A 25,166-nucleotide genomic window follows, 5' to 3' on the forward strand; every position below is an offset into this window, starting at 1 on the left:
TGTCCTTTACAAATAGGATATTCTTAAAAAAAAAAAAAAGGTAAAAATTGATGAAATAGCATTTCCCCTTAAATAGTTTAAACTCTTCCCTCTGGTAAACTTTCATTTAAAAAAAAAAAAAAATTCTGCAAACTTGAGTATTTTCTTTGGCCACTTCTCCAAAATTAGGATTTCTCAATAAACCACAATAACAAAATTGGACAATGACCTCTACCTTTAGACTTTTAGTTCAAATCTGGCCAAGTGAACCGAGTTTTAATAATTTCTTTATAGACAAAGAAACGGAGATGTGGATTTTATTCAAATTATGAGTGGTCATCACAACTGACACTGAACAAAAGGGATCAGCCAAGTCCTGTATCATTATTTATTTCTTAGCAGACGCCCTTATCCAGGACGACTTACAATTGTTACAAGATACCACATTATTTTTACATACAATTACCCATTTATAGAGTTGGGTTTTTACTGGAGCAATCTAGGTAAAGTACCTTGCTCAAGGGTACAGCAGCAGTGTCCCCCACCTGGGATTGAACCCACAACCCTCCAGCCAAGAGTCCAGAGCCCTAACCACTACTCCACACTGCTGGTCGACAGTGATAGGTCTACTAGCTTTAATTCCAACAGGAATAGTGTTATTTAATTAAGTAGCTACATATAAGCTGCTGTATTTTGAAACAATCATTATACCACTTTAGGAGTAAAACTGAAGATGGGGTCCAGCTTGAAAAAGCGCAAAGTGAATCTTTAATAAAAATTACGTCTCTGTTGTTACACAAACTGTTTTACTGCTGTTGGAAAACTGATGCAGACCTAACCTAATACTACTGCCTTCAGTTTCCAAGTCAAAGTTCAACCACGTGTAATACAACATACTCACTGTATCAATCAAATGACGGAGTATTAACACAGTGAAGTTATAATTACAAACTCATACCATTGTTCGGAATCAATTTGGAGAGCAAAGCAGTTAATTCAGCTACAGGCATCTCTCATCTTATATGTCTTCAATTAGTGTTTTCTTTTGGAGTGTAATAAAAGGATATTAAAATAAAGGGTTTCTTGTATTTGTTGATCAGTGTGTAATCAAATATCACCTGATAACCTGACGCGTGTTCATGATTAAGCCTATTTTTTTATTATTATTATTATTTTTTAAGATTTTTAACAAGATTTTTACATAGTAGGAAACCATAACTCCTTATTATAACAAATCCAAACTGCTAGCGCTCTTGTGGTTTATGTTATTCAAAACCATCAGTGTAATTAAAGCCTTATTATGTATGGATGAGTGTATTCCTTGAAATAGTTGAAATAAATATTCTGTTCTTCAAACTGCTGCACTCAGTCGGCCTGCCTTGACAGGGAAGTGTTATTCAGTCAGTGATGAATGTGATTAGCAGGCTGAGCACTGAGCAAGAAGCTCAGGCAGGGCTGAGCTCCTATAAATAAGAGAAGTTTCTCCACATCAGTGTTTCATCAACAGACATGGTTTGGGTTCTGTTTCTCCTGGTCAGCCAGCTGCCTCTTGCAGTGAGTACAAACCTTTTCTTCCTTAATATTATTATTTTTTTTAGATTAACCAAGCATTCAGTGTATAAACTACCCAGTAACATACACATTGGGAAATCCTATCTTGTCTTGTTGAGGGTAGAGTCCCGATTAAAAAAAATGGATGGATGTATTAATTGGTTACTCAATCAATCAATTCTCTACCAGGATTATTATTAGTTTATTTGGCAGATGCCTTTATCAAAGGCAATTTACAGGTTAGTTCACAATTACTTAACAAGCCCCTTCATTGAACTGATGGTTTGCTTAATTAGACCTTTTTACTTGTTATGAGCTCCTAAAAAGTTGCAGACTTCAAGTTACTTATAAAATCTTATAGCTAACCTGAAATCTGCAACTGTTTAAGATCTGGAAACAAGTAAAAAGGTCTAATTAAGCAAATTATCAGCTCATTTAAGGGACTAGTGAAGTAATTGAGAGCTCAGTTGGAAACGAAAACCAGCAGACACAGGGGGATTGAGTTTGAGAAGCCCTGGAATAGACCCTTATAACAAAAACACATTTTGTTTTAGTTTTGAGTGAGTTTTTACACTTACAGAGTTTTTACACTTACAGAATAAAAGTAAGCACACACGTTAACCAGATTCAAGAGAATGTTATTAAAACTATTACACCACTGACATGATGAATTTTGTGTTAGTTTGGTGATACGTGTGTGCAGGTTAGTTCTGGTCAGCTACACCACTGGACACCTGCAGTTAACAAGGTTTCTCTGTGTAGGCGTCCAGTCCACAGCGTGTCACAGGCGTGTTGCAGAAGGATGCATGCGTGTGCCAGATTAACTTCAGCGCCTGGGATTTTCCAGTGCAGGAATTTGAACAGCTGCTGGGCCTGTTTCAGCAATGTACGGAGTCTCTGGATGAACTGAAGACACAGGCAAGTTACTGTAGAGCAGACCTGTAAAATAGTGCAGCAGGAATCTAGGAGAAGGGAAATTATTTTATTATACAGTGATGCAAGTATAGTTATCCAGCATTCACCTGTTTAACACAAGCACAAATTACAGCTACATGTAAAATCTTTAAAAGAGCTTCCTCTGCTGATTACTTTTGAAGCAAAGGCTTGGAATATGATTACAGAACTACAGAACTACAGAATAGCCTACAGAACAACGCACAGTACTAATGCAATGGCTGTGATCTATATTAACCCATATTGAAAGTAAATACATTTCAATAATCATAATTGTATTATTATTATTATTATTATTAATATTATTATTATTATTATTATTAGATGTTAGATATTTTACTGTCCCCTAACATTTTTAACAGGATTGCAATCAATCCTTAGAGGTTCTTATGACAATTACTGAAAGTGTTTTTTCTACTTTTTGGTGCCAGTTGCCTGCCGTAGTGTAGGCTGGATCTGCCAATGGGTATTTATATTAAAAAGCACCATCACCATCTAGCACATAGAAGTATAATTAAAGAGCAGTTCTTCAACTCAGATAATGACCACTTGAAACACTGCAAAAAAATGAAGGGGATAGTTACAAAATCTATGCAAATGAAAAGGATGTTCTAAATATATTGTTTGTTTGATTGTTTGTTTATTTAGCAGACACCTTTATCCAAGGTGGCTTACAGAGAATATATATATATATATATATATATATATATATATATATATATATATATATATATATATATATATATATAATAAAGCAACCCTTAACACTGCATCTGGTATCAGCAGGATCCGAGCAGATACTTTAAGAGTATATTCAGAGCTCATGCATCCATTTCTTTATTATGAATTGAAAGAAAGTTACAATTACTGTTCATATGATTATATATATATATATCTATATATCTATATATCTATCTATCTATCTATCTATATATATATATATATACACACAGTATATATATTTATATGTTTTAAGCAATAGCAATATTTTGGACACTGCTGTATTAAATGTCCAAAAATCTGAATGAATCATGCTTTCAGAATTTAAAATTATTGAAACGTTTAGTTTAGAAAGAAATGATGATACAGAAAAAAAACCCTGAATAGGTCCAGCTACTACACCTTTCAGCAAATGAGTTTTCTTTTACCTTTACATCCAGACACTTAACATGAAGGCAGCTTCTGTAGAGTGCTCCTCAAGATGGTTTAACACTGACCTTTTGGCCTGCACATATTTTATTGGCAGACAAACTTGACCCATTTCAAGATGCCCCTGTTTTCAGCGGCCATCAAGAACATTACAGAGCACCTGAGTCAATTTGAGTATATCAACAACCGAGGCCTGTACAACCCACTCAACTTCAGACTCCTGGACTACGAGATGGGTGACCTGGGGACACAGATTGCAGACGCACACAAGAAGCAGGCCCTCGATGCTTCCACAGCACAGGATCTGAATGATGAGGTGAGACACCTTAACAAATACAAACAATACAATTAGAGTCAGACTAACAACACTGCATTCATTGTTTGTGGAAATATCCCGATGAAATTGGTGCTCTGAACTTCACTTTTACCATTTTAACACATACTGTTTCACTAATGAGATTGAACATTGCTTGTGTGTTTTTCTATGCATCTCTATGCTTTATGCTTCATCATACAGCGCTTAAGGTCACGTTGGCATATTGGAACATGGCTATTCATTTGATATGCAGCAGCAGCATATTATAGCACATACACTCAACCAGGCAGGAGAATTGAATTAGACATTGTGTTGTCACCAAGTAAATACATTTAAAAACAAAAATACCCTGAGTACTGTACCTTTGTTGTACCAGCCAGTGTTGAGCTCACAGCATCTGCCCTTTCTAAAACTGCACAGATAGAAGGCACATTCAACTTTAACATTATTGCCATGTTTAGACTTTTTTTTCATTCCAAAGTGTTGTGAAAATGAAATATTCAAGAAGTAGTGCCTGGTAAGCTTGCAATGATTAATTACACTTGGCTCATGTGCCTGAATACTGGCTGACTGTAACTATGCATTTGGTAACCAGGTGCTGCTACTTGATTATTATTTCCATATGCATCCACCTTTTTATGTGTATTCAGGATTACACTTTTACTGATCATGCCTTTTTTTTCAATCTATGCTATATAACGTTTTACCACCTATTTACCATGCTTTACCACACGCCTAGTGAAACTTCTGTAGGGGGCCACACGATATCTAATCTGGTCCTAAGTGGCATAAAATGCACCAATAAAGGACCTTATGGTAACGCACAGTTAAAGTTAAAACTAGTTTGCATGAATGTATCACCTTGCTTTTTTTTCAGCTGAGCTCCATCAGGCTCAAAGTGCAGAACATGCAGAAATATGACAAGTTTAACTTGCTGGCCTTAAGAGAGCACATCAGAAAACTAAAGAATCGACTGGAGTCATGCCGCACCTACGACAAGACACAGCTGGGTGAGGACGGGGGGGGCAGGGTGCTACGTGCATTCAACATACTATTCAGTTACACTGTTCTGTCCACAGCCTGCTAGGGTGAGGCACTGGGCTATGTGATTAGTAATCCAGGGTACCCAAAAGCCAAAGGTGTCAGACTAATTTTTAACCATTGGAAAGTCCTGCATTTTTTACACCACTTAGCACATTACAGCATTTTTCTCTGAACAGTTCTTAAATTCATTCTGACCCCTGGTGGTCAAAGTTTTTTTTTTTTTTTAATCTACCGGTACTTTATTTATTTGTTAGTGAGAGCAATAAATTAATAATTAACAAGCAATTCACCAGTCTTATCCGCTAAATGTTTATTGGTAAACTTTTTGGTCCAAACCATAAAACACTGTTAATCTGTCGAACAGAAGTGAGCAAAATGACAGTAGAAACTCAAAGCAGCGTCAGGTTGCAAAACAACGAAATGTAGTTGCTAAACTAATATATTGCACTGTTCATAAATAGCGAGGATATAGTTAATATACACACTACTGCGTAAATAACAAGAAAATGGTACATAGCAGTGCAGCCAGTATTGTATAATTCTCAGTATTAATCTAAACTAAATTTAGTTAGTACTGTATCTGCAAAAAAGATAATTTCAGTTTGATTTATAGAGGGCTGTTAAGGAAGGTAGTTTGCAACAGTATCAGCACCAGTTTGTTAGGCTTCACATTGCCTTTTGCAAGCATTAGGTGCAGTAATAGTTACAGTAGGATATTAACTAATGTAGCAGTGAATGCTTGTGCGAATGCACAGTTTAAAACGTTACATAAAGTATACATAAAGGTTTACCAGCCTTGAAAATTTGTTGTGAGGTAAGTATTTTATGGTCTTAATCCAGAATATCATCACAGAAAAAACAGTGTGGATTGTATTCAGTTAACCCTTCAATTAAAATAATTTAGTTACCAATGTTTTGGGTCAATTTCAATCAAATTCAGTGCCTGCTAAATAAAGATGTATTTCACATTGGGAAATTAACCTGGAGATGCATTAATAACATTGATGCTTACTTTAGTAACAGATCATAATTTAATCTGTTAAAATTGGTTACTTAATGTTTTTTTTTCCAAGATCCCAAGCTTCCATGTGCAGTAAAACATTGATTAGTTTTGCTATGTATCATTTGTAAAAAGATTTACATTAAAATGTACAATCAATTGGCATACACTGTAAAAATCCTGAGCAGGGAAGATTAAAAGGCATCATTTTTTTTTCCATGTGTGATAAAGCAATACTGGAAGGATTTTTTTTTTTATCTGGTCTTGCAAACAGCACAAGTTTAGAATGCGTTGTAAAAAAATTAAGCTGTAGTCACATTCCATTTTATTTTGAATAGCTTATTAAGAAAATAGACACATGTTCTCTTTTACACCTTTAGATCAATGCTCCAAAGTTTTACTATCCAACATCAGCTCTCCAGTTGTCACCCAGCTTAACCCTTATGGTACATCATACCCCTTTGGTGCCTGGGGAAAGGAAAGTAGGCATGGTAGCCCTGGATTGTACTGGGTTCAATCTCTGCAGAGTAGTAATATCTATGGCATCACTCTGCGAACATACTCCACTTTTGAAGACTTTGTGATGTCAAAGAACCACAAAGACATCTCAGTGACGTCTTCCTACACCACTACCTATTCCATCCAAGGACCTGGTACAGTCTTATACAACGAGTCCCTCTACTACAACTGCTACAAGTCCCCCAACGTCTGCAAATTTGATTTGAAAACCAATACCTTCCAGCACATTGCTTTGCAAGATGCAGGACACGATAACAAATTCCCCTACTGCTACTATTCCTGCTATGGCACCACCGATATCGACCTCTCTGTCGATGAGACAGGCCTCTGGGCTATCTATGCCACGGAGGAAAACTATGGCAACATAGTGATTAGCAAGCTTGATTCCTCCACCCTGGCCGTGGTGCAGACCTGGAAGACAAAACTTTTCAAGAAGTCAGTCTCTAATGCCTTCATGGTGTGTGGCGTACTCTATGCCACACGCTACTTGAGCCCTAAGCTAGAGGAGGTCTTTTACGCCTTTGACACAGTCACTGGCCACGACACAAATACCCTGAGCGTCCCTTTTGAGAAGATCTCATCAGACATACAGAATCTCCACTACAACCCCACTGACCAGCGACTCTACCTTTTCAATTCTGCATATATGTTGGCCTATGAACTTACCTTCTGATAAGGAAAGCCTCACAAGTTTGCTTCCATATAATTGCATTTGCTGTAGTCTCCTAATTATAAATAACATGCTAAAATCGTATTTACTGTACTATTAAATATAATCAAATATATGGAGAAATAAACCTTATAAATGCATAAACTGTATGTAATTACTAAACTGAGAATGTATGAAACAATGACAATATGTAAAACTAACATTTTTATTATTATTACTATTTGAATAAACTTGTCAGTACAAATGTGGTGTAATGTTTTTTTAAAAAAAACAAATTACCTTGAAAATATAAAGAAAACTAACTTATTTGTATATTTTAAAAGTAGGTACTGAAGGTTTCTATGCAGTTGCACACAAGTCAAACTTGATTCATATTGCAGTACCATGTCTTAATTTAATTATGGCTTGTACATATACTACCATTTGTAAAAGAGCTAGAAAAGTTGCTCAATACAGTTGATCAATCAAGTAAAACACATGGACTGCAAATATGTATGGAACAAAGTGAAATGTATTTAAACTCATCAGAGGTGGGCTGGGCTAAAACAGGACGTGACATTAAAATGCATCTCTGGCCCTGATTTTCATCCAGAAAGTGACCAATGTCCTAATGTGTCATTTTAATTCTTGTTGTGCATACAATTTGTGGGAGGGGGGACGGACGGACGGATGGACAACGTCTGAAAGACACCTGTGTGGTGAACGACTTTGCTGTTCATGTTTCACTTTAGAGTTCAAGACATGTGTGATGTTTCTAACTGAATATGATGTGGGCTAAACCTCTCACAGAATTCTTAAGGGGGGTTTACTGCAGGGATTTGTGGTAGAGTCCAAAATGGCCACTGTGGGTTGAATGAATTAAAATTCAATAAATCAACAAAGTAAACATTTGAATTTATCCAGTTTACATTCAGTTTTTTAATGTTATCATTTAAATTGTCTGACACTTTTTTCTAGGGTTACAGTTGACAGACGATTGTCTCTTATTTTTAACAGCCCTGTTCTTTCACAAGCACTGTGTCAGCTGCCAGTGAACTGTGAGCTACTCACCCAGCTGGTGTCTGTCCTCCCTCTCTCTCCAGCTCTGTGCTCAGTGTGTCTATCTACTCCCTCTGTGAGACCAGCTGCCAGTATAATAAACATATGCATGAACAGAGGTATACGGAATAACAGTAAAATATACTGACTTCATGTTATTTCAATTTGAAAATGATCTAGAAAAAAACTGTTTAACAATAAGACAATGTTTAATCTAATTCCTAAAATTGACAAATTTCTCCCCATGACAAGAGGTCTTTCCGTGAATACATTGTTAAAAAAAAAGGTAGTAACAATTTAGCGAACAAGTTCTAGGTTTTTGCTACAATTAATCCTCTAGCCTTACACCACAAGCAGAGATTACAGTGTTTTCCAATTTCAGAACAAAACAAAATGATGACAGTTAAGGTGCAGTGTCCACAGGTTTTAAGTGGGCCCGGCCACAACCCCATCAGAAAGTGTTGGAAACCAACATGTATTGATTTGTCACTATATAATGTAGATGTAATTAGATTCTATGACAGAAGCTTTTACAGGATTTGAAACCCATGAGGGAAATTATTATAAGAATGGGGTACAAAGGCGTTACTTTGCAGTAGATTTCTAATTGAGGCCCCGAAGGTAATACATATTTTTTGTAGACACGTCTGTTTCTAGGTGAATGCCTACCTGTTTTCTAACTGTGGCAACTTCTTGGACCAGCCTGGTCATACACACAGCTGGGCCTGGTATGCTGCCAGAGACCTTACTCTCCTGGAGCCTAAGAATATAAACCAGGGAGCGGTACAATTATGTCAATTTTGTACTGATCATATATTTCAGATTTTTTAGATGTGTAAGAAAAAATAAAAATAAAAAAATACATTTGATGGTAGAATAAATGGGATGTAGAAAAATATGAATATATCTGTCCTGCGAAGATTGTGTACTTGGATAACCGCATTCATACTAGAATACTGCATAGATAGATAGGTTAAGCGAGAGTCCAGAGCAGAGACCATCCTTTCCTGCAGCCAGAGAAAGATACAGAAGGGACAGAGACTTTATTTACTGAGTGGAAAGATCTGTCATATTTGTTAAATGTAAATCACCTCTCTTAGTGGGCTCTCTCTGTCATAGATGTGGATAGTGCAGCTGTGTGAAGAGGTACATTTATTTTCATGTTTGCAGAAAAATGTATTCTATCTATAAAAATGATATGCAATGTGATCTCAATGATCATAGAAAATTGGCGTTTTCTTTACTAAAGTAAAGCAGTATTACACAACAATTTCTTTATGTGGTCTTTGTTTAGTTTTTGGGAATAAACATGTTTTAGTGAGTTTAGGAAGTATTGGTGCTTTTAGGGTTTGCTTACTCACCACTGGAAAAGGTTGGAACATCATTTTTGTGTTAGTCCAGTCATCCTCATATTGACTACATTGTGAATACAAAAAAAAAAAAAAAGTTATGTTTAAAAAACTGAAAGTCAGGGATTCCTTTATAGAGCTAGATTTGAAAGAAAAGTTGTGCTTCATATTGAAGAAGCAGAAAATGTAGCACCGAAACCATCCTTACATTGGAAAACACACTTTCAGAAGAAAACCTTTATCCCACAAGAAAGCTTCACAACACAACATGCAGGTCTGAACTAGACTAGACTGAACTAGATATGTGTTCACATATTTTTTAAAATAAAAGTTTGCATAAGATTATATTTATAGAGGATGGAACAAGTTTAAATGACGATTAGAAAATGCGTCGGAAACATCCTTAACCTCATTGGTCAATATGGGATCCCTAATCGCTAGTAAATTACCTTGATTGTTATCCTTAAAACCACGTTTAAACTACATTTGCATTAATGTACAAGGCGTCTGAATAGAAGAAAAGCTGTATGTAAGAAGATTTGTCTTTATATTATTTAGGCTATTGAAAAATGCCCACAATGTAACATCGTCGACTGCTGGTTAAAGCTATGCTATGGCACACAACCTCGAGACTAACAGTCTCAGAAAAAAATAAAAGAAATATGGAGGAACTCTGATATTGTAAAGGCCTCTGATTTAACCATTTCTAGTTGAAGTAGGAGGGCTATCAGGCCACATATAGAATTCTCAGCAAACCGCATTATTGAGGAAAACGTTTGTATTCATTAGCAAATAAAACTAGTGTTGCATAAAATCATGAAAAAGAATACAGAAAAACTTTAAAACCCAAAAGATTTTAGATTACTGATTTGCAAATCATTTGACAGCTCATAGTTTGTTTTCATTATTGTGGAAACAGTATTGAGCCGTTATGTTTACTAGACTGTAAGAAATGTAACATTCTGATTCAATCCTTTACTAACCCGAACTTGCTGTTGAGGATGATGTCATCAGAAAATCTGCAGCGAGCAAAGAATTCAACCGCATCTCTGTCACCATGGACAAGCAGGGCGTCCTAAGAACAACATACTGAGTGGTCCTTCAGGAGCTTGGGAGAAAATGCAGTTGAGAATATGTATTATTTCAACATCACCAACCATCAATTTATAATGCACTGGAAGCATGTCTCAAAAACTTGACTAACTGCAAGCTTTTCCATGCCCTGTCCTCATTCAAGAATACCAGCAGATGGCCTTATGCTGCAGAGCACTAGATTACTCTGTCCTAATGGCTTGTTTTGTTAATGCATGTCATCCTTGTAGACACACATTAGTCAGGATTCTATACACAAGTGCCATTCCATTCTGCAGAGGATGGGCAGACGACAGGGATTATATTGTTTATTTATTTTATTTTCTAATCACAGCTTGTGTTGTTCGAGGTGTAGGTGTTGCATTCTAACTGGTTAGTAGTAATCCTCCTGTTTAAAACCATGAACTCCTTTAAACACTAAATTGGATCACTTCACTGAAACCACACCTGAACACAAAATTAGTGCATGAATAATTCAACAAGCTAAATGAGAACGTCCAACTACCTCTTACCATCTGCTAGTCTTTCTATGAGGAATAAAAAATACATATATAATTAAGCACCAATTACAGGTTTGAAAAATAAATCAAATGTGTTTGAAGAGAGAAAAAAAAAACATCTACAGGATGATTGATAATTCATGCAGCATGCGGGGGCTGTGAATATGAGGAACTGTAGGCATCCAGCATCTTTATACCGGAGCAACCCTGGTGATGCCGAAATTTTGTAAAGATTAAAATTCTCAAATATGTTTTTTGTGTTTTAAAAAAAAAAAAAGTATCTGCATAAAAATATTTGCATGATCAAATTAAAAGTTTAAAACTGCTTGTCTCCCTTAACTTTTTCCATTCTCATTTGATTTTAGTGTTTGTTTGTTTTTAAAAAAACAACCTGTTTTCAACCTTATTTCAATCCTTTAGATTCTCTATTTCTTTGCAGCTTTTATATTTTTTACATCCAATTTGTGACTGTTCAATCCTGCTTTACAATGTAGTGTAGATCTGTAGAAACAGCTCCAGTTAGGAGAGTCGGAGCAGCTGTGCTTCTGGGTCAGAATAGCAGAACGGGCTAACCCTGTGTGTGACATTTATACTAGTAATTCTACCGAGCACAAGACTAAAATAAGACCTTACCATGATATGTTCTCAAGGATAGGTTGGTAGTTACTCCATATACAACTTCCACCACCTTGGAGAAAGCATACATTAAAAAAAAAAACTGGTAACCGGCAACTTATTTTGAAGAAAAATACCTTATGCTAACTCTTCAGGCTTTGAAAAATCTCACACACCGGTGATATAAAACAAACAACTTATAGATCAAAGAACTTATGAGTAAATGTATTGTTTTTATTACATTGATTACTGTTTGTTGCTTTCTTTTTCGTAAGATGGTTTGAAGAGCATGTTTTGAAGTGTTTAGTTAATCTTAATTTACTTGTGAAGCGCCCCATAGACATCTGCTAGCTGCAGTAACTTCTCAACAGTGTACACTGTGCGGTAGCTACAATTAAGTGGCTTCCAGTAGGTGGCAGTAAAAAAACAGACCTGGTTTGGCAAGTCAGTCTTTCAATTTTGGCTTCTCTGGCAGACCTGCCAATAAAACAACAAGGTAAGAATCAACCTGCCATAAATTAAAAGTCATGTTTTCCAAATAGCCACATTAAAATAAAGTTGTGTCATTTAAATTTGAACAGAATTAAATCTTTGCTCCCTGTAACATGCTATACACACAAATCTCAATCCACCCCCTCCCCCCCCCCCCAGGATTCCACAACATAAAAAAAAAAAAGAAAATCTGTCCATGAGCAAAACATTGGCTGTGAATGGGTTTTACTGAACACCAACTGTAACTGAACTTTACTGCGAGACACTGACACTGTAAAGACACTGGCATCTTAATAAAATAAACAACACCAGCGGTAGGATAATGTCATTAAGGTTGTGATAATCCTGCTCTGACACAGCGCTCTCTTCACGCAATATTTGAATGTTCTTATCAAGCTTAATTCTGATAGCTTTAAAACGCACTTCAGGGATAACTAAATCTCAATAATAACAACGCTTCTAAAGGGAGTACATTTCTGTGACACGGTAGTAACCTCTGATTAAGCTATCTGTAGAAAACAAACAGAAAAACAGGAACATGAAAACATGTATGATATACAACAGATAACAGCACTATTTAAATCTCATGAATGTGTTTTTCACAAACTCAAACAGGAACTAGGTTCCAGCACAATAGGTTGATGGATGTTGTCATAAATGCAATAATAAAATTCCTTCCAGGGATCTATCAAAAACCTATGAAATTACCGGATTTAACAGCCAGTTCAAACAAAATGTAGGATTTTGTCTTCTGTCTTTCTCACACTTTGAATGTGCTGTAACTGTATGCAGTGTATTAGGATCCCAAGCTGAACCATAACCCCAAGCTGATGTTAGGGACACCGTCAATTTGGGTTTATTTTATCTCTCTTTTTGGGTTTATTTGATCTCTCAACATTTAAACTTGCTTACAAATGCTATGATGTAACAAGTAGTAATGAATTGGCATTGTCACAGTAAGACGTGAAGGCTTGCAGAAAGGGATGAGGTATTGTAGTTAAGTTGTGGTCATTCCTCTATATGTTTACAGTGACCTGAGAAATTAACCTGACTTCCTGTGGAAATGTAATCATGGACACAGGATTAAGTGAAGTGACATCATAAGTATTTAGTTTAATATATTTGGTGTAAATCCCTGCTATAACACCCCACCATCTTCACTTCTCTTAGTAAAGAAGAAGGCTTTGCCATGGAGACAGCATTGCTTCCTGTAATGTATTCAGTGATAATGGGGCCCAGTTTTCACTTCTTCATAGCCCCTGCACTCACTATGAGTGTGTGCAGTTGTAATTCTGCCAGCCATTACAACACTGACATCTTTCTAATAAGTCACAATATAATTGGGACAGAACACCCAGTCCAGGCAAGCCAAGTCAGTATTAACCCACACTAGATTATGTTAGACAGTGGTTAAATCATATAATTAAATCTACATATTGATAACATGACTGAATATGGAATGCAGTATCTGATAAACAGATCTATATATCTATATATAGATATATAGATAGATAGATAGATAGATAGATATATAGATATATAGATATATAGATATATAGATATATAAACCATGTTATTATTATTATTATTATTTATTTCTTAGCAGACGCCCTTATCCAGGGCGACTTACAATTGTTACAAGATAACACATTACATTATTTCACATTATTTTTACATACAATTCCCCATTTATACAGTTGGGTTTTTACTGGAGCAATCTAGGTAAAGTACCTTGCTCAAGGGTACAACAGCAGTGTCCCCTACTGGGGATTGAACCCACAACCCTCTAGTCAAGAGTCCAGAGCCCTAACCACTACTCCACACTGCTGCCCTATAGTGAAGATAACAAAATGCTTTCATATATAGGATTACAAAAATTATATTAGAGGCTTGAAATGAGACGGACAGCAATTTAGATGAATCATGTTGGTCTGGCCACAGTACAAGCAGGTTTTATCAACCGAAGAAAAATGTCCTTGCTAGCTTTCCAGTGCAGCGTCAATTTGAGCACGTCGCAAGAGCTCAAGGGCGCATGATGCCAGCTACCTGCAATACAACAGTCAGAGCATTCAAATAGTGTAACAATAACAGTGAAACAGAGATTGCAGGTATTTTATCTGCAAGTGCTTCCGGATATCTTACACACTTGTATTGATCTTAAAAAGCCCACGTTTTAAATTACACAATCTGTTAATGTATGTGTTTTATTATTGCTTTCCAACATTGACTCTACTCAAGTGTAAAAGAGGTATTTGTATCACAAGGGTTTATATTCCAGTTAAACACTGAGGCACAGTGCTGGGTTCTGCCATATGGAAACTATTACAGTAAAGGGTGTGGTGACACAGCATAATTGCTACTTAGTCTTTATTGGATAACTTCAAAAGTTAAAAACTTCAAAAGTTAGGCAATAATGTCTGCTTTTAAAGGAAGGATGGGAGGGTAGTATACCCACTGATCTATAGTTAACAAGGTTAATGTTCAAAGATAGACTAAATTATATGTCCAGGAATAGGAAATAGCCACAGTGTAGGATAGCAGCCAGTAAGGTTGACCACATGAAGTGCCCTGGCGGCACCTCTGCTTCCCATTTTACATGAACAGTAGTTTATCTGAGCACTGGGATTCTTTTAGAATTTTGGGGGGATTCTTTGCAGACACCACCCTGTCTGCCATAAACTGTTCCAGGCCTGAGTTAAAAAAAAAAAAAAATATATATATATATATATATATGTGTGTGAAAGAAAAGCATGTTAGTGGCATACTGTACAACGCCAACCACAGTAGTAAAAAAAGAGTACATCCACCCTATATGGGTATAGATGTTGGTAAAATGTGTGGCATACATAAAACCAAAAAGCTACTACACCCATATTCCAATATCCCCAGGAGAGAACAGGAAACTGTTTCAATTGTCCCCCCCCCCCATTCTTTTGCTTTCTCTAGGTCAACATACTCATAGTCAAACACAATCACCAACATACCTAAACAAATAACACACATCCCCTGTCATGGCAGCAAAAAGAAAAAGTAAATCACCATGACCTACATCCTCAGTATCCACACTTACAAATGTGAGGGTGACATACAGACAGACAGCGTCAATATGTATCCAAAAGTTTAGTCATATTTGCAATATTAAGTGTGAGGTAAAGAAAGTTACTCTCCACTTCTCATTGAAGAAGAGACCTTTTATGGTACTGAAAGCATATTGTATGTACATATTCAGCTCATCCTATTAAAAGGTATCAACAAAAAAACTAAACTTTTTTGTACATTTCATATATGGACAAGCTCGGCTTAGGACTGGCCAATAAATATTGTTAGTTTAGATGTTGTTATTTCATTCATTTTCCTTACATATTGAAAAAGGAGGATGTATGTTGCTGTTCCTTGTTAAGTTTATCTAAAATATCGATAACCAGATTGTATAACAGTCAAAGTGTTTTTTCTGCCACGGCAACAGATCACACGCTTCCTGTTTCTTGGTAGCATGCACTCTGATTTTCTTTTGAAAAATGTTATAAATAGGCTTGGCATTCAGTTTAACTAGGGTGTCCTCATTAAGGAAACTAATTCACTTTGCAAGTTTTGTTAGCGTGTCAAAGACGGAAAGCCTATTATTGTTTAAATGTATGCAAATATCAGACATTTCAACATAATGTCAATACTTTTGATAGTCTATTTTATAAGCAAGTAGGACAGTAACACATACCACAATGAAGAAATAACACTGGTAACCAAGCTTAGGGCTCATCTTCCCATATATATATCGAGGAAGGACCTGAATAGAGGTACAGGGAAGATGTAAACATGGTTTTAGAATGGCCATTCATATTTTTCCAGCTGTTTACAACAATGCAGACAACTGTCCTTCATGTGCAAGCTAAGTTGTCAGTACATAACTAGAACAAGCCTGTCATTGTAGTATCCTTGAGCAGGATGCTTTAAGAGACGTCTAGACAAAGACCTGGGATCAATCAGATACTAGAAAAAGTGAACATGCTTTGATGGGCTGAATAGCTTCCTCTTGTTCATAACATTTTTTTTAATATAACTCAAAATCGGTCACTACATTCACAGTAATAGCGTACTGTACATGCACTCCAAGCTATAATGTTTTTGGTACCCTGCTTTAGGAATGGGAGGACATATATACTGAAAAGCAGGAGAGAGCCCTGAGGCACTCCCAAGCTCACTGCTAGCCTCCCAAAAAAAAAACAAAAAAAAAACAAAACAGCATTGTTAGGGCTGCAATTGTCAAGCCTCTTGGTCACTTAAAAAAAGTAAAGCAAAAAACTGTGGAAATGCACTGCATGCAGACACATGCTGTGGATGACAAAGGTAGTTTATTTCAAGTTATAAAACGGCTTGGAAATTTCCTGAATTCTGATTGGCTGACATTCCAAAGCAATATGGTTAAAAATACAGTCTCCTTTCATTCCATGCAGTAAGATCAATGTGTGTCTGGGTCAACAGCTTTTTAAGGTGAAATTTGATTGCAGCTGTTGGTTAAGAGCTACAGGCCACATTCATCTTGTTTTCATGATTATTCGTTAGTTAAACACATTTAGAAAGTAAACGGAATTGTACAAATTTAAAATGCCAATCAATCTCCTTGGGTGTCTTTTTTATTTAATCCGGAAACTTCGGCCACAGCGATAACGCTTTTAAATCCTCGTGTTTTAGTAGCGAATGCAGACGATCAACAGTTTCTAAAACTGTGGGCGAGTGTAGCTGCGATGGACCTTAACTACGAGTATGTAAAATAGTCATTTTAAGCCATTTTATAAGCACAATAACACTTGAAGGAGTGGTTTGTACTGATGCAACCCACTTCTCAGGTGGTAGAAGGCACTTGGCTGTATCAGTACAACCCACGTCTTCTCATATGTTATTACTTAATACTGAGACTGTAAATTCAGTATTATTTTTTTTTACAAGGATGCATTCTATTTTTATGAGTAAATAGAACAATTGTGTTTCATTCACGTCCTTTAGCACATAACACATGTTCTGGGAATATGCTGTCAACACACATGCACTTATTTCATAACTTGGGTTTACCAGTCTAAAATAAAAAAATAAAATGTTTCGTGGAAATTTGGTTGAAATTAGATACTGTATCATCTGTAGAAAAGCCATAACACTTGTAATCATTTATGGCAGCTAAAGGACAGCTCTTACAGTACTTGGTATACATGCGATTACAGGGCTCTTAAAGAACCCACAATGATTTGACAAGATTACAAAGTTGTTGTTGTTTTTAGATGCTACCATATACTAGACGTTGCCCACCTTTTGGGAGGGGAGACCTCATTTAAGAAATAATAATATAACTTCAGTTATATATAGCCGAGAGCTGGGGAGGGAGCAAGTTCACAATACCACAGAAGAAATTACTTCTGAACCTCAGCCTGTACAAAGGCAAAAAACATCAGAACCTGCATCAATAATGGCAAATGATAATTGCTCTACAGAAAAAGTCTGTTCTGTGATGCAGTTTTTATTTTGTAGTTTTTTTGTTTGTTTTTTTTACCCCAGAAGACAATCCAGAAGGTCCTGCATCTACCATGTTCTCCACATGGGCACTACTGAAGCACAAGCAGATCAAGCGACTTACTGGTTTATCTCCCAGGGTTACAATGTAAATTAATGGCAGGTTTGTACCTACATATGAACATGATGAAAACAAGACTTATTTTTGGCAATAAAGCATCCCAATACTTTATGTAATTTATTGTTATATTTTTACATAATAGGGTGCTGTTCTCAGCACAAATTCATACCAGATGATTCTGTAGTTCCTGTTAAAAAGGCTTATTATATGACATTTTTCTACTATTAATAAAAGTATACATTTATAAAACTGGTTCCTGTCTGGGTTTATATATTCTCATCAGAGGGCTCCAAAAATAAAGTGTAGTAAGATTTTGGTTCTATTGTCTGTCATCAGTCATTGGATGTATTGCTGTCTTGACTGAGAGACAGTGTAGTGGTGCCCGTATTGTATACCTGTATTTGGACTTGCAGGAGTACTTACAGTCGTTTTAGTTCATATGTTGCAGCTGCCACTATCCACGACTCTATCCCTATGGCAGAAGGCAGGATCTCTCTGTTTTGCTGTGCTTTCCTCCTCTGGACACGCCAATCAATCGCCTTCAGCAGGAATTAATTCACTCCACCATTAAACCTCTCCCAGTCTTCCCTACAGAGGTAAAACAAACAAGTTTAGATTTCAGCTCCACGCTACACAAACTTCAGCAATAAAATTCAACCATTGCACTGCACACAAGAGAATCACAGAAACAGCTGTGTACCAACTATAAAAGACACTGGGGTCTGTTCAATTGATCTGAACAGTAGCAATATTTAGATCTGCCATCGTTCCTATCAATTGAATAAACCTAATCAGGCCTTTTTTTAACGTTGATATAAAATGGAGGTGGATCACATTAACAACACCATCAACGCCCCATACAAATCATCTAAACACCTGTGTGGTTTTGGTTTAACGTCATTGCTGGTGTAAAAGTAATAATTAACATCAATTAGTGGGCTTATCACTGCCACTTGGCGGGTTATCATTCCTGATTGCTATTCAAATGATCATATCACCATTATAAAATTCAGAGTAATGCAATAATACAATACTTTTTAACTGTTGCACAAATATAATTGAATCACGTTTTGTACTTCCTTTTTTTAGTAACTGGAATCCAACTGTAGCGTAGTCTAAATCCACTTTTGAAAATAAGTAACAAAAACAAATACAAAAAAACACCAATAGTACATCAAGACAGTCGCCTGGATTTTTCTAAATTGACAATCTTTGCAGGAGATATCAGGTCATGATGGATCAAGTACTTTTCTCGTCCCTGACAAGCAGAATGGTGCTGGCACCAGGTGAGTAGACAGTGGAGTGGACATCCTCAGGTCCATCTTCAGGCAGGCATACATCATACAGGGCTACCACTGTGCACAGGACATCAGTATTATGTACCTACACAAAGAAAAGTTTGGGAGAGCGAGACAAGAAGAATGCCTCACACATTTGACTAGGTTTTACGTAATATGTACATGGTACTTACAGCTGATCCTGTTAGCACATAATTAAATGTACAATTCATTTGAGTGGTTAAAGCAGACACTGTTATAATGTAAGCACTGTGTTAAATGTACTACTGTAGCAAACAGGTCAGAAACCTTTACCCAAAATCATCATCTTCAGCTGCTAGTGCACACTTTATGTAAGTGCCATCTGAAATACCTAATGCTGTGCAAATAAGCTCCAGTCAAAAAGTGCTCTCTGCAAATGAATGAAAAGAGATAACCTAAACACAGCTCCACAGTGTCTGTGTGTTACATAACGTAAGACAGAGACATTATCCAACTGAAAGATGACCTACATTGCAGGAACTAAGCTTTATTTACTGTGCTCTTACCTAATTAATAGTCTAGTACTACAGTTAGAACAAACACTGGCAGAGCTATCTTTGAATCTACTGGGTTGGGATGGATTCTGTGCTTTTAAAAGGTGCTTTTAAAGGTTGGGGACTGAAAGCAATGGGATTTAAACTACTATTCTTCTGTCTGCCTACAGTAAAATCAATGAGAAGCGAGAGTCTGACAGCACTTGCCGTATCAGTGCCACATAGAAACATTGTTCATTATATATATACTGTATATAAACCTTTGAACACTGGAAAGTGCTTCAGCCAATAGGAATCATTTTAGGTCATAAAAAACTGTTACTGTAAATAAAAGGCCCCATTGATTTTATTGACTTTATTAGGTTCTGCTGCATTTGTCAGCTTTTACTGTATTTAAAAACATAAAACATGTTGAATTATGAAGCTAAAGGCATTTGATTTATTAACTAAAAATGCCTTTCTATAAAAGTAGGTCTTTAAGCTAGATTTAAAAGCATTAAGAGTGACAGAATCCCTGACCTCTTTTGGAATGGTGTTCCATAGTTTTGGGGCTTAACAACAGAAAGCCCTGTCGCCCATAGAACGTAGGTGAACAGAGGGAGCACATAACAATCCAAGATAGAACGCAGGTGAACAGAGAGAACACATAACAATCCCAGATAGAACGCAGGTGAACAGAGAGAACACATAACAATCCAAGATAGAACGCAGGTGAACAGAGAGAACACATAACAATCCAAGACAGAACGCAGGTGAACAGAGAGAACACATAACAATCCAAGATAGAACGCAGGTGAACAGAGAGAACACATAACAATCCAAGATAGAACGCAGGTGAACAGAGAGAACACATAACAATCCAAGACAGAACGCAGGTGAACAGAGAGAACACATAACAATCCAAGATAGAACGCAGGTGAACAGAGGGAGCACATAACAATCCAAGATCAGTTGAGCGAAGGTTGCGTGAAGGGGTGTAGACTGATAAGAGATCAGATAAATACTGTGGAGCCAAACCATGTAGAGCCTCAAAAGTAAGAAGTAACATTTTAAAATCAACACGAAACCTGACAGGCAAGCAGTGCAGGGACTCTAGAACAGGAGTGATATGATCCCTTGCACGTGACCTTGTCAGGATACGAGCTGCTGAGTTCTGAACATGTTGTAATTTGGACAGTGTGCTTTTGGAGACACCTGCAAGCACAGCATTACAATAATCAATCCTCGAAAAAAATGCATGAACCAGTTTTTCAGCTACAGAAGCAGAAAGCATAGGTCACACCCTAGCGATGTTTCTAATGTGGAAAAATTATGCCTTAACAGTATTCTGCACATGAGGTTCAAAAATTAATCCAGGATCAAAAATAACTCCCAAATTTCTCATTTTTGGATCTAATCTCAAACATAGTACCATCAACTGACAAGTTTACAGCAGTGGTTTTACGTAATTGGCGGGCAGTGCCTAGCAACATAACCTCTGTCTTGTCACAGTTAAGATGCAGAAAGTTTTGTGACATCCAATTCTTAATATCAGAAATGCAATCAGCAAGCACAGAGGCAGCAACATCAACATCAGATTTAGTATGCACATAAATGTGGGTGTCATCTGCATTAAAATGATAATTCAGGCCATGTAATCTTAGTATGTGACCAAGGGGAAACATGTAAATACTAAGAGCGTATTCTCTTACACAAAGCAATGTCATCAGATTCCCTGTTTTCTTTCCGAAAACAGTACTTAACAACTTTGTTTGACATAAAAATAAAATTCTTCACATTTAAATATTCTTAATAGAGTGGTGTTTGGGTTTAATGTTAATCTATAAATTTAATTTGGAATACATATTTATTTAACCACTTCACTGCCTTGCATGACAAGTGCTACAGAAAACAATACTTTTTCATATAAATTTATATTTTTGTTTATTAAGGTGATTTGAACTATAAAGAGGTATGAAAAACCAAACCTTGTTGATTCTTACAAGATAATCCCCAAATATATATTTTAATATGTTTGGGGATTTTTTAATTTTTTTATTATGCTCTTAGATGTTTTTTCTGCACTGTGTTTGTGTATGACCAAATTTAATGCTATAGATAATTCAGATGTCAACAACTACATGACCTGATATACAAAACAAGACTTTTTTTCCAGTTTTCTGGAAGGGATGTAAGGATCTGTGCAGGGTGCACATGGGTACCTAGACGAGAATTATACGGTGCATGTTTATTTAGCTTATTTTAATTTGTCAAAAGTGTATTCAAATTTAGATTACCCCAATCAATGCCTGGAATAATTAATCACTCTTCAATATAAATGTCATGCTGACTTAAAACCAGCCTGAAATCAAAAAACAGTAACAGGATTAAAATCCCATTAGCAACAGCAGCTACTAGCCTCTTTACCTTAAGTAATAAGTTGAATGCCCATTATGAAGCAATTATTGCCTGCTATAATTTGTGAAGGTAGGGTGATAAAGGCAAAGTGTGATTGAGCTGTGATAATGCATCTGGCTGAGCACGGCAGAGGAAATTAAGTGACACACAAATGTATTAAACTGATTTTCTTTGGCTAGTTAACTACGCATGAAAAAAAATATCTGCTCTAAATCTTAAACTAGTATGAAAGTATTATTAATCTTTTCATTTGTATCCAAATGTATCTAACCCACTCGTCATTTGCACACATAAAGCATGCACAAAAAAACACAATCACAACACCAACAGACATACAGAAACACATTCATTGAACCTAGAGAATCACAGAATGTGTGTAGAAGCCAGTGAGAGTCACACCACGTCACTGTGCACAAGTGCTGGCTCGGCCCTCATGAATCAGTCTGAAAAATCACTAGGGTTGATATCCAGAATACCAGAGACATCTTGCGTTTCAGATTGGAGGCAATGGACCATGTAGACATGCAATCATTGCACCTCCCGGCTTCCTACAACCTGGTCCCACAATTTATATGGGAGATGTTGGTTATGCCTAATACAACCTTAGGTACTACATCTGTGCATTGTTTCAATTATTATAAGTCATGTTCCCTTTGGATCCTATCATTAGCAACTCAACTTTATAAATCTGTTTAGGGTGTTATTTCATGCATAAAAAAATGATAATCATACAATTCCTTACCGTACTGGTAACATAAATATGGGGTAATCGGTAAGAAATAAAATATTAGGAAAATGTAGAGTATTTAGAAGCATCCCTCTGTACTAGAATGAACTGGAAATGTGGACAATATTATTTGTAATGCTTGGGTGATCAGAAAGGAGGGCCAGGCACTGCTAATATAATATACTTCTCTATCCTTTCTTCCTGCAGGCACCTCTTCAAATACACTGCTTGTGTGAGCGTGGGTTTGGACAGAACTGGAATGAAAGTAAAGAGGAAATGCTAACTGCAGTTGGGAATGCTCCTTATTGTCTGGGATTTGCCGCAATCTCACATGCTGTAAGGTAGGATTTATCTCCAGCCTGTGCAACAGCTGGGCTGTCTGGATTTGTGGCAGATTTTTTTCATCTCCTGGTTTCATATCTACCAGATTCAACAATTTCATAGGGCTGCCTGAATACTCCCTTAATCTTTATCTTAATCTAGAGTTTATAAAAGGATACAGCATAATTACAATTGGAGGCAAATAAAGTTCCTACTGCAGACAAATGTGGTTGACCAAGCAGTGAATTCTTTCTTGAATATTTTTTTTTTTTTTTTATTGTACTCTTACAGCAAAAGCATGTATAATTACTGACAATTCCCAGGCTATCATTAGTGAACTGTGTTGTATATTTTATGAGAAATAATGAATTATATACTATACACCTCTATTGTTTTCCAACAGGGTATTCAGCTAATTAAGCAATCATATCCAAATCACAAACTCAGCTATTACAATCTAGAATGTTTACCACCTAGTACACTACAATTAAACCCAATTATATCACTTTATGTATAAGAATTATAGATTGAGAAATTTTAAAAAAAATGCAGATTATCTACTTTGTTAATGCCCAAGTTTCAAAAGATTTTTTTTATTTTTTTTTGCTTGCTAGTACAGTGATTTCTATTAGCAAAACAGGCTGGCACATTCCAGTGTGCTGTGCATTCTTCCACTATGAACACATGAAGGCTTTTTATAATTGGTCTCAGAGGAGCAGAGCCTGGCAGATAGTAGAGTGAGGATACTCGAAGACACCTTTTACAGACTTTTTTTTTTTTTTTTAAGGAATCGCATCAGAGCCTGATTAGACAAAAACCTGTTCACAGGAACCCAGGCATACCAGTTCATACAGCTCTTAGCATTCGCTCCCAGCAGACTTTGAACTGATACATTTTACAATGGCAAAGAAAAAAAGAAATTAGACTGCTTAGGAAATTATTTTGAGACCCTACAATGTAACTGGAGAAAGACAGCATTACTATGTTTAAAGCCCATTTCCATTCTCTAAGGTCAAAATATATATAAATGTTTCTTTTTCTTCAGCCCTGGTGTTAAACTAGTAGTTTTTTTGAAGGGGTTCTCACTGGTAATAGGATCATTTGCACTGTAATAATGAGAAAACCCCAGTGGGTAATAGGATCATTTGCACTGTAATAATGAGAAAACCCCAGTGGTTCTACTTGTCACTCCTTCAGGAAACATTCTGCTTGTGCAAACTAATTAACAACCTCAGGTGAGAAGAATGGGCACATCCATAATTCATTAGCACGCAGCTGCCGTTTGGGATTCCTTTCTGACCACTACTAAGTGTTGAGTTGAATGTAAAATAAATAAATAAATGAATACAGAATAAAGGGCCATATTCCGGGATGCTAGTAAGGAAATCCGAGGTAACTGTTTCACACCCGTGCAACTTAATAACTTATACTCATATAGGTATCTGTCGATGAGATTCGCTGATTCCAGGAAAATACCGCTATGAAAAACAGGCAAGAGGTTCTCCTCGACAACTGGAAAGCAGACTTTATAAAAATAACTACCATAGCTGCCTATGTTGTAGTTCTATGTTTTAGTTCTTAAAATCAGTTAAACATCCTTACCTGTAGAGTGCACAAACAAGGAAATAGTTGAAAGTTGTTATGGACACAATAGTTTACTTCCGCTGGGGATGATGGGAAATGTAGTTCGCACCACAACATTCGACTTTCAAGTACAGTAGTAAATAACTCGGTCAAATTGACTACAGCAATTACTTTGAATACGTGTTTATCTTCAAATTACAATTTACTTTTGCGTTATATAACAGACGGGGGCGAAATTTGCTTTGCTACCCTAATAAATAGTCTGAACAGGACTACAAGACCATAAATGCTTTGGTTTTTACTTCAGCTTTTGATGTATTCTGATTTGGTTGGCTGCTTACAGAGGTGGAGATATGCAAATAACCTAAATGAGTTGTGGTTATGGGCGTGGTTACAGAGTCCTATCAGTCAGACCTGATTGGTTTAGTAGTTCAAA

General features: G+C 36.4%; 1 protein-coding gene and 1 long non-coding RNA gene across 3 annotated transcripts; one reads left to right on the plus strand and one right to left on the minus strand.

Moving 5' to 3' along the window:
- Positions 1 to 1,453: 1,453 nt before the first annotated feature.
- LOC117425926 (olfactomedin-4-like) lies at positions 1,454 to 7,426 on the plus strand. Its single transcript, XM_034904615.2, has 5 exons — positions 1,454 to 1,533; positions 2,293 to 2,448; positions 3,731 to 3,949; positions 4,827 to 4,959; positions 6,374 to 7,426. Exons 1-5 carry the CDS (start codon positions 1,489 to 1,491, stop codon positions 7,183 to 7,185), a joined length of 1,365 nt encoding a protein of 454 aa, XP_034760506.2. The 5' UTR covers positions 1,454 to 1,488; the 3' UTR covers positions 7,186 to 7,426.
- Positions 3,842 to 25,002, minus strand: LOC117425928 (uncharacterized). Of its 2 annotated transcripts, XR_009307913.1 has the most exons (11): positions 24,749 to 25,002; positions 19,136 to 23,079; positions 18,312 to 18,476; positions 12,209 to 12,253; positions 11,795 to 11,849; positions 10,553 to 10,677; positions 9,582 to 9,636; positions 8,890 to 8,980; positions 8,233 to 8,306; positions 4,312 to 4,361; positions 3,842 to 3,958 (listed from the first exon to the last, which is right to left on the minus strand). It is a non-coding gene; the product is annotated as an uncharacterized LOC117425928 (long non-coding RNA). The 2 variants fall into 2 exon arrangements; XR_009307914.1 differs by lacking the exon at positions 19,136 to 23,079.
- Positions 25,003 to 25,166: the final 164 nt, after the last annotated feature.

Source organism: Acipenser ruthenus, chromosome 20, assembly GCF_902713425.1.
Source record: "Acipenser ruthenus chromosome 20, fAciRut3.2 maternal haplotype, whole genome shotgun sequence".
Taxonomy (NCBI): Eukaryota; Metazoa; Chordata; class Actinopteri; order Acipenseriformes; family Acipenseridae; genus Acipenser; species Acipenser ruthenus.

Bases quoted from the DNA above. Each gene is read 5' to 3' on its own strand.
- LOC117425926 (XM_034904615.2), top strand. From the start codon at position 1,489: ATGGTTTGGGTTCTGTTTCTCCTGGTCAGCCAGCTGCCTCTTGCA. The intron at 1,534-2,292 runs GTGAGTACAAAC...TTCTCTGTGTAG, and splicing joins TCAGCCAGCTGCCTCTTGCA to GCGTCCAGTCCACAGCGTGT. The intron at 4,960-6,373 runs GTGAGGACGGGG...TTACACCTTTAG, and splicing joins CTACGACAAGACACAGCTGG to ATCAATGCTCCAAAGTTTTA.